At 40.0% G+C, this 10,000-nt stretch overlaps 1 protein-coding gene across 1 annotated transcript in view; it reads right to left on the reverse strand.

The window, feature by feature from the left end:
- Positions 1 to 4,629: 4,629 nt before the first annotated feature.
- The window catches only part of ND-24 (NADH dehydrogenase ubiquinone), a 6,352-nt gene continuing 981 nt past the window's right edge, over positions 4,630 to 10,000 (reverse strand). The window contains exons 2-7 of the mRNA XM_043001218.2: positions 6,820 to 6,879; positions 6,597 to 6,659; positions 6,092 to 6,282; positions 5,629 to 5,836; positions 5,131 to 5,283; positions 4,630 to 4,794 (exon numbers count right to left, since the gene is read on the reverse strand). Coding sequence (XP_042857152.2) covers positions 4,777 to 4,794; positions 5,131 to 5,283; positions 5,629 to 5,836; positions 6,092 to 6,282; positions 6,597 to 6,659; positions 6,820 to 6,879 — 693 coding nt within the window. The 3' untranslated portion in view covers positions 4,630 to 4,776. The remainder of the gene's footprint in view (positions 4,795 to 5,130; positions 5,284 to 5,628; positions 5,837 to 6,091; positions 6,283 to 6,596; positions 6,660 to 6,819; positions 6,880 to 10,000) is intronic.

The following is a 10,000-nucleotide window of genomic DNA, read 5'->3' on the forward strand; positions in this document are numbered from 1 at the left end:
TGTATGACAACATGCCCGTCCGTCTGGGCTGCATGGGCTAGGGCTCCCATAATAGCGACAGCCTCTGCTTGGAGCGAGGAGGCATTGTCGGACACCCGCATAGCTTGTGCTACGTCCCTTGCTGCAAAGCCGGCGCCTGCAGTGTGGGAAATAGGGTCTACAGAACCATCCGTGAAGTAGGTTTTACTACCCGGTGGAGTGATTTCTGCAATATTCCTCTCCGCCTCAGCCTTCAAAAGAGACGGAGAGTACTGAGTCTTTCTCCTTGACAGGTTCATGACAGAATACTCTATCAAGGATCTTGCCCACGGCGGGGCTGTGGCATAGTTAGGGTGGGGGAGGTCCATGCCCTTAACCAACAGTGTCTCCTTGAGCTCAAAGCGTATCAACACCCTGGCTGTATGAGGCAGCCAGGAGTTGTTGGCAGAGTTCATGGTTCTGTGCAAGCCGACGCTGCACTTTCTGTCTTAGCTGCGAGTCCGGCGGGGACTGTAGGACTTTGGCAAGAAACTGAGCTGCCATTTGATCGATCCGGATGTCCAGAGGGAAGAGGTTGGCCTCCAAGAGGAGGTTGGTAACCTTAGCCCATATAGGAGCACCCAGAACGATCCTGGCGGCATCGTTTTGCATGACGTCAAGCCTTTTCCTTAGTCCAGGCTTGACCGTAATCAGGGCGACGGAGGCGTAGTCCACAATGGGACGGACAGCGTGCACATAGAAGGATCTTAGTACACGGTGCCCAGCCCCTAAGCGCCGCCCTGACAGAGCTCTCATGACATTGAGGCTTGCCTTGGTCCGTTCTAGGAGGTATTGAACCTCCGAGCGGAAAGTAAGGTTACTGTCAACCCATACACCCAGGTATTGGAAGACGTGAACCCACTCTAGCTCTAACCCTTGGACTCGCAGCCTTTGGTCTCGGACATCCTGTTTCAGCGCCATTGCCTTCGATTTGGCTGCTGAGATCTTAAGCCCGACTCTGCGGCATTCCTCAGACATTAGATCCAGACAACGCTGGGTCTTTCTGATTAGGTTCTCATTCTGCCTCCCAACGGAGATAATTGCCAGATCATCTGCATATGAGATGATCTTGCACCCCGCTGGGAGTGGAATGTCGAGGATGCTTAACATGAGGGTGTTAAACAGAGCCGGGCTGAGGACCCCCCCCCCCTTGTGGAGTGCCATTCTCCAGGGGTAAATGCCTGGAAAGGTGACCTTGGAACTTCACTCTGGCAGTTCTGTCCCGAAAATAGTCACCAATCCAGGCAAGCAGTCTGCCCTTGATTCCTTTGCGGATCAGGACCTCTTGAATGGCGAGTGGGCTCGCCAGTTCAAAGGCCTTCTCCAGGTCCAGGAAAACAATGACAGATCTGGTGTTGCTGACAGTGCTCAGTAAGGTGGCTATACTGTGAGCAGTGCTCTTACCCCTTGTGAACCCATGTAGGTGTTCATGTGGAGGTCCCAGCTTCCATTGGAGCCGGTTCAGTACCATTCTCTCTGCCGTCTTTCCCAGACAGCTGAGTAGAGAGATGGGGCGGTACCGACCCGGCTCCTTTGGTTTAGGGATGGGAACTATGTCAGCCCTCTTCCAGCACTGTGGTAGTGAGGAAGTCTCCCAGGACTTGTTGATGAGATGCAAGAGTACAAGCTCACCTTCATGTCCTAGGTGGGAAATGATGGGGTAGGAGATCCCATCACAACCCGGGGATGACCGGGAACTGGTCTTATACGTCTGCCGTAATTCCCTCGGAGAGAACATGGCATCGGCATCATCAGGCTCGACCGCCATTTCACTGATGAGGGCATGCCTGCCTGGAAGCAGTTCCTCTTGTCATGCCCTCAACTCTGCTGCCCTATGGGAAACTGGTGCTTGCTTTTTACGTGGTTGTAGGAATTGTGGGTATTGGAAATACGAATTGTGAGTTGCGCACTGGACTAAAATGACTCGAAGTATATGTTGAAAAAACTAACTAATTGAAATGTCTGGCATGTGGGCATCGTTACATAACCATCAAAAATAATTATACAATCATAGGTCCCTTAAATTGCGGTTGCAGACCTTGTGACACGTCACTAATGCATATCGGTGGCACCAAACGAGAGCAAGGCGCATCTCGGTCGGATGCCGCTCGGAGGATCATCTGACTCGGAGGTTGCAATCCAGGCCACTACAATACCACCATCTTTTTCCATTATGCGAAGGAAAATCTCCTTTACACTCTAGAGTTCTTAATTTACAACTTATAAGCATATGGCCTCGGGGTGCCTGCTAGAGACTGCTAGCAATGCCTCCGCAATATAGCGAGAGGAAATGCTACAGCGATTACTAAAGAGGAAGAAAAGGATACAGAAAATTAACTGTGTTTAATTCCCTTGTAGTGAAATCACTGGTAGGAAGAATGAAGATCATTCTGGGATTCAGTTTTGGTTAATGATTTGGTGGAAAAGTGGCTCTTTCAAATCATAAACTTCAAAAGAAACTGTTGATGTATTGAAGAAGACAAGAAGTGTGCTGTTTTAATGAAATATGTATACATGTATATACTGTGTCTGTTATATAATAAATAAGGTTTTCCATTATACACCCACATTTTTAAAAATATAACCCTGGGAAATTTGCACATATGGTGATCTCCCTTCATAATACCCGTGTATGTAATTTCTTACAGTCATTAGTCATCATTTTTTTCCCATATGCTTGAGGAGGCATCCCACTTTCATTTTGAGGAATCCTGCCCCATTTTTATAACTGATCTTAATAAAGAATTTAATAAAACCACTTGAAAAATATGTTACTAGAGTCCTTTATGTGTCATTCATTTTTTATGTTTTACTTTACTATAATACCCATCCATGATCTCTACCCAGTACTGAGTTCAGATACAGCAAGTTGCTGACCTCCAGTTATGTGCAGAATGAGAAGAGGAAGGTGGCCTAGAGTATGTGCAGCATCTGCAACGTGTCCCTGTGCCAGCATGGCTGCTTTGTGCTGTGGCACACGCAGCAGTATGCCCAGGCTGCCTTCCTCTTCGCCACTTTCATATTCTTTTATTGGGGACGGTTATTCGAGTCATTTTTTGTCCCCTAACAAAATGAATACACTTGTCATACTATGTGTAAAGAACATGAGCTGATTTGGACGCTATACTACAATCGTAGTTGATTACAATATTAGAAAAGCATATCAGATGGCATACATAAGCCTCATGATATAGTACATCACAAAAAAGACTAATTCTAACAAGTGAATGAAGCAGCACGAAAGGGCTCAATATATTGTGTGCCACACCCTGATTCTGAAGTAAAAACGTTTTGGTGTGCCATGCAGGCAGTGGTTATCCCCTTCTGGCCCCCCAAAAAAGCAAATATATGGCCTGCATCCAACAGGCTAATATTGTCAATTTTTAGACCAATTTTGGAGATATCCAAAAAGAGGGTGAACCTCAATTTTTCCTGAACACATTTTTTGATTGATGAAGAGGAGACTGGCCTCATTGCTTGAGACAATTCTCAGGTAGCTTTCATTCCACTTTTTAAATCTTTACTTATTTTTCTAGAGTGAGAGATATGACAAATATTTTTCATCTTTTTTTTTATAACGAGTGCTATGCCATGTATATAAGATTTAAATAAGAGATGGGGGAAACACTTCATTAATCAGTGTGCTAATAAAATCCAGTATGAATATTATGTCCTATGCACCAAACTTCTATAGTTATTACAGATAGTAACTTAAAAATGAGTATGTGAACTTTCAAATACAAATATTTTGTTTCACTTTATCTCAGGACATAATTATGGACTTAAGAAGATGGGACTCGTCACATTTCATTTAGAAAGACAGTGATCAGTATTTGCCCAAGTTACTTTTTATGACTTTTGCATATTTTAGTCTTAGAAATATAGTAAAAATTAAAAAAGGGAAGTGAGCAAAACTAAATAAAATTTCTAAATAAAATATGATTAGTCCTATCTTCATAGGTCAAACATTGCAACCTGAGTAAGGGCCGCCAGATACCCTACTTTTCATCTGAAAATCACCATGACTTAATATTTTAATAATTCATCAAATATGAGTTATGTATTTGTCCATTTATTTATTTTCTGTCTTTCACTGTCCTTCTTTTACTACAAAACAAAAATCCCATATTACAGGAATACTTCTATCACATTGGGTATAAAGAAAATAATGAGCTGATATAAATCTATACTATATTTTTAGTTAATTGCAGCATTATTAGAGCCTGTCATATGGCACATAAGTCTCTAAACACAAAAATACAAAAATTAAAACACAAAAATGGCTCTAGTTTTACAATGAGTGACTGAAAGAGTGGGGAAAGTCAAAATATGCTGTGTGAAGCAGCCTCGCTCTGAAATAAAACCCAACCTGGAGACTGGGTAAGTGAATCTATCCCCCATCCCCAATGAGTTAATCAATAAAACAAATCCAATGACAAAACAAAAATTCTGTTTTTGTATTGGAGTCTAAACACCTCTTAAACATCTTGAACTACAGCAGTATTACTAATCAACAATATGTCTACAGAGGCACTACATGCTCATCTCTTACAACTTCAAATACACACTGACAGACTCTCAAAACTTCTAAGGAAGAAATTAAACCTCAAGTGACATTTCACTTTAAATATATTTATTTACAAACTCGAAATATACATGACCTACGATGAGATCATAGCCAAGCCATAAATATTGTGATCTCCATCTGCTTGATTTTATCTTTCCCCAAACACCCCCTTTCTTCCAATCCGAGATAATTTACAAGTCATCGCGAACCTGAAAAACAGAATTGGTATCAGTTATTCTAAAGAATTCATTTCCATTTGGGACACAAGTTTATGGGTTTTTTTTCTGAACACATATGGTAACAACGACTTACAATAACAAATGTATACAATGTGGAGTCTCCTACATGAGTTTTAACTTCCAAAGCTTTTAAGTATTTAGAAAAAAAAAGTGGTGTCCTGCTAAGAATATTCAGTTACTCAACCTCATAATGCCTACCCTACCACCATAGGAGGAAAAAAATGAGAAAGGACATAAAACACAGAAGAATCCCATGAACTCGCAACAAAGAACAACAGAAGCTGATGGGCACATAGCACAACATACCATGAATCCTGGTCCGGGAGGGGGACTGGTGAGAGACGTGAGGCCTGCTAGGGGCTCGGCAGCAAAGCGTCCATTGCGAGGACCTGCCTTGGGTACCTTCCCTGCTGCCAATGAGTCAAGGATTTCTTCTGTGTCCTTCACTTCAAGGTCCTCCTGTAATGGGGAGTGGGGACGGTCAGACCAGAACCGTTCAACTACTACTACCAAAAACCAAACAAAATAAACAAAAAAATATATAATCATAATAATGTAAAATTATATAATATAATATAATTATAATACAAGAATAAAGTTCAAAATTAATTAAAATGTTACCAACAATTATCATAATACTGACTGAAATCATGAGAATTAAAATGAGGACTGTAACATGCAAGAGAATTTCCTATTCTAATGCTCCCTACCAAGCCAAAGTATCTATTAGTTATCCAACAACTGAATGCCCCCTCCCCCACCCTTCTCCCACCTCCTCCACTGAGAATTTCCCGAACAACTCACGTAGTAATTATCATTGATCTGCATCATGGGGGCATTGACACACGCCCCTAGACACTCCACTTCGGAAAGGGTGAAGAGCCCGTCCTTCGTCGTCTCGCCGACCTGGATCCCCAACTTATCATGGATCACCTTCATGACGTCATCTGATCCACGGAGCCAGCAAGGGGTTGTTGTGCAAACTTGGATGTGGTACTTGCCAACTGGGTTCCTGGGGAAATGGCAAATGTGGTCAGTAATAGCCAACAGTTATTAAATATGGTTGTCTCGCCTTCTGTATACTTTTGTAGTATTTAAAAAAAATATTTGTAAAGCATCTGAGATATGTTCTTGAAGAAAAAACAAAACATGAAAAAGATTCTGTACCTACAAATATCATGGATGACACCATTGCATCTTCCTTCATACTCATATTCAGCAAAACATTAAATAATTAAACATAATAACAGACATAATTAGACTATACCTCATGAACATGGTGTAGAAGGTGGCAACTTCATAGACGCGCATACGGGGCATATCTAGCATCTTGGCAACAGCATGCATAGCGCTGATGGGTAGCCAGTTTCCGACCTGGCGCTGTGCAAGGTCCAGCAAGGGGATGACAGCGGCCTTTCTGTGGCCCTCGGGGTAAATGGAGATGATAGCCTCTGCCCTCTGTAATTCAGGAGCATGTGCAAAAATTTTAAGATTAACAAATGATATCAATAGAACTTTACATAAATGCTTTGAATATCATGCTTAAATATAGTAATATATAACAAAGAAAAGAAGGTATAACTACTTCTTATCTTGCATCTTTTATTATCTTTCCACGTAGTATAGTATCATTCTGTACTACTTGAAATACAGGATTTTTTTACTGTTAATTTCTCTTCCCATTTACAACCAGTAATCAGCAATTCAGTGTTTATCTCTACTTTCAACTAATCAAAACTCAGGGAAGTGGGAGAAAATGCTCCAAGTCTTACCTTCACATTCTCAGCAGTGAATTCAAATGGCATGTCAATATTGTTGTCTTGGGAATCGCGATGCTGAAAGGGAAAAGGGTTTTAAGATCTAAAGTGTAAACGATATTAACGCTATAATACATTATTTCCTGACTTACATCAGACTAGTAAATCTATGTTTTATTTACAACTCTGTTTTTATTATATAACTACAAATACTTAAAACAAAACCATTAAAACTTACAACAAAGAGGCTGTCGCTACATGCTGCTGCACTTCTGTGTACATTCCGCACACTGCGTACCTGAGAAAATAAGTGAGCTAAATATCATACACTAAGAATGGAAAAAAATAGGGTAAGCTAAGAACTATATTAACCATTTTGTGACTGGCATTTTGGCGAAGTCAGATCACTTTCATACCGCATTTTATCTTTTGTTCAAATTACCATTTATTCATTCCTTCAGTTATGACGACTTGTTATACCAAATGCTAATTAGTATCACTTTGGCAATAAATCCCATATAGACTTGTCTTTCCTCTATAACTCTAGAAAATAACAGAAAAAAAGGACACATCTTAAGATCCTTAGCCCAGGCTGATGAACATTGTAAGATGTGGTCCATCTCAGAAGGGTTAAAATAAACCTGACTTATTCATTGGCAGTCACTCTTGATTTTTCAAGCTTGGTTAACCATATGTGCTATACCTTTAAATACATATTTCTTGAAAATTATAATAGATGAATGAAGAGATTAATTGATTCTTTACACTGTATTACACAGCAGCTAAACATAAACAAATGTCCTAAAAACTTAGGACATAATATTTCTAGTTATCAGCAATACTGTATTCTGACTTGAATAAAAAGGTTATTTGTTCAGAACAGGACCAAAAGAAGTAACACTTTATCCCAGTCTCTTTGAATACACAAACTTCCCACCCACTATAGCAATATAGAACTAAGAATAGTTAGTTATTTCATGATAAGGTCAACAATCTCTATGCTGCCAGAAAATAGGTGGTGGAGATTTGCTTGTCTTTGAAAGAGTGTGAAATCCAGAAGCCAAAGCATTACTGATTTAGCTGCACAAGCATTTAATCACAGACTTGGATAGGCAATTGTGGGTACACCATTACCTTCTGCAGTGTTGATTAACTTGCTTCTAATAACCATTACCTCAGTTTTTAGTAAATTTTGGATAAGGTATATTTCTACCCACAAAGCAAACAGCAACCAGATTTGATAGGTGGAGTAATTCTAGGACACTTTTCATCTATAGCAAATCCGTCACAAACTGCAGATTAACCCATTGCCGACGGGGGATAGATTTGCTTACACAGGCTCCAGGATGAGTCTTATTTCTGATAGAGGCAGCTTCTGCAACATAATTTGATTTTTCCCACTCCCTTTTAGTCACTCATTGTAGAGCTAGAGACATTTTTGTGTTTTGTTTTTTTGTGTGTTTTACTATTTTTAGAAATTTATATCTGTCATATCACAGGCTCCATCAATTCTGCAGTTGACTAAAATTGTAGTTCAGGGTCCATATCAATTCATTTTTTTTCTTTACACTCAATGTGATAGAAGTATTACTGTTTTAGGGGGGACAGAAAAAAACAACTTTATTTTTTCGTATTTCTGTGCTGTCATGAACAAACACGAAACTTATAACCATCCAAAATGAAGAGGTTGGGAAGAGGAAGGAAACTTGTGCTTTTGACAGTGAGTGCCACAATAAAAGGCATCCATACTGGCACAGGGTCACATTGTATGCATTGGGCATGGTGTGAGTCACCTTCCTCCTCTCGTTCTGCCTGCACATCTTTCATCTGCGGTACTTTAGAGCAAGAGGTCGGGAACTTGCGATGTGCCATCACTCTACAGAGATAGTGCTTGCTAGAGACCGTAGATGGGTGCCATTCAAGGCTCTCTCTCCTGCTGGTGCTAGAAGAAAGTGGTGCCATCTAGGTTTTGTAAGCGAGTTGAAAACCATTTTGCTTATTATTACGGCAGTTATAATAATTATGACTGCAATTGTCAACATCACTCACTCATTACTTATAGTACAATAAAATAACATAGTGATCCAGAATCCCCGAACGCCATGACGCCCATTGTCAGGCAAGAGGTCCTGCGTCATGTATGACAAAAAAACGCGTCATCTGTCGTTAACGGGTTAAGATGATATCCTAACTTATTTGCACTGGATGACGTGCTATTATGTCATGGGAAGATTTTGCTCCTGCGAGATGACGTCCTATCCCGCCATGATCTATCCCTCTGAATACACGTTTTATATAGTTACATATGTATACTCATTGCATTTCCATTTCTATACACACATTGTTTTCAACTTTTATATAAAAAGAATAAAAAAAACATACACACACAAAAAAAACACCTCTCATCATCCCATAAAATCAGGAGGGTGTAGATCACAAATAGATTAACTTTTCAAATAACAACCCATCATTATAATATATTACATTTCAACCAGCCAATCTCTGCGGCAAAATACCTCCAGCATTCAAATTCACAGAAAAAACACAAATGTCAATACCAATAGTAAAAGAGAATCTCTGAGATTGCATAACTCTCGGAGACCTCCTTGGTGACTTATCATTATGCAATAAATCAGACCAAGCTCAATCTTGCAAGAATATTCATGGTGGATGTTCTTTTGAATTTCACTTGGTGTGCTGAAGGCTATGCTAGATCTCTTGCCACTGCCATGATGGAGAGAGTTAAAATCATCACGCGGATAAAGTCCCGGGTTGAATAATTACCTCAATTGGCAACAGAAAAGTCGATAGGTAATGCTCTATAAAAGGTAACCTCATAAAACCCATCAAAACTGATATTGATTGATTCCAGGTGATGTCTCCACCCTGTATTTGTAGCAGTATTAGTGAGTGTTAAATAGTGACGATACTAGACCCAAAAACTGGGAAGGGCATGAAGTAGCCAAAGGAATTTGAGGGATGATATTGGTAAATATCCAGTATGAGCAGTTTTTTTTATTTTTATTTTTTTTTATTCATTTTTTCTTTTTTTACAGAAATTATGCCTTTCTGTAATCTTTAGGGGGATGTGTCCCTTGCAACCCCACTTAACCCACTCACAACAGGGCACACATTTGCCTAATTCCCACTGACAATTTACCAAGCGTGCACAGATCACAGGAACAGATTTTTCAAGGTGCGAGGCCACACTGAACCTCTCAACAGCTAATTCAAGCGCCCTATTTTTAGGGGTGACAAAAAGAGGTCATGTGTTCCTTCATTTTTTTCTTAAAGTCAAGAAAAATGTTTACATGCAACTACAATGCACATATACAAACATAACTAAGTAAAATGTGTATATACAGCAAAACTTCCTGACACGATAAGACGTCATCTGCTGTGTTGGATATATTCCAAAG

The sequence above is a fragment of the Penaeus japonicus genome, unplaced genomic scaffold, assembly GCF_977035675.1.
Source record: "Penaeus japonicus unplaced genomic scaffold, GWHDUDI00000001_assembly GWHDUDI00000001, whole genome shotgun sequence".
Classification (NCBI taxonomy): Eukaryota; Metazoa; Arthropoda; class Malacostraca; order Decapoda; family Penaeidae; genus Penaeus; species Penaeus japonicus.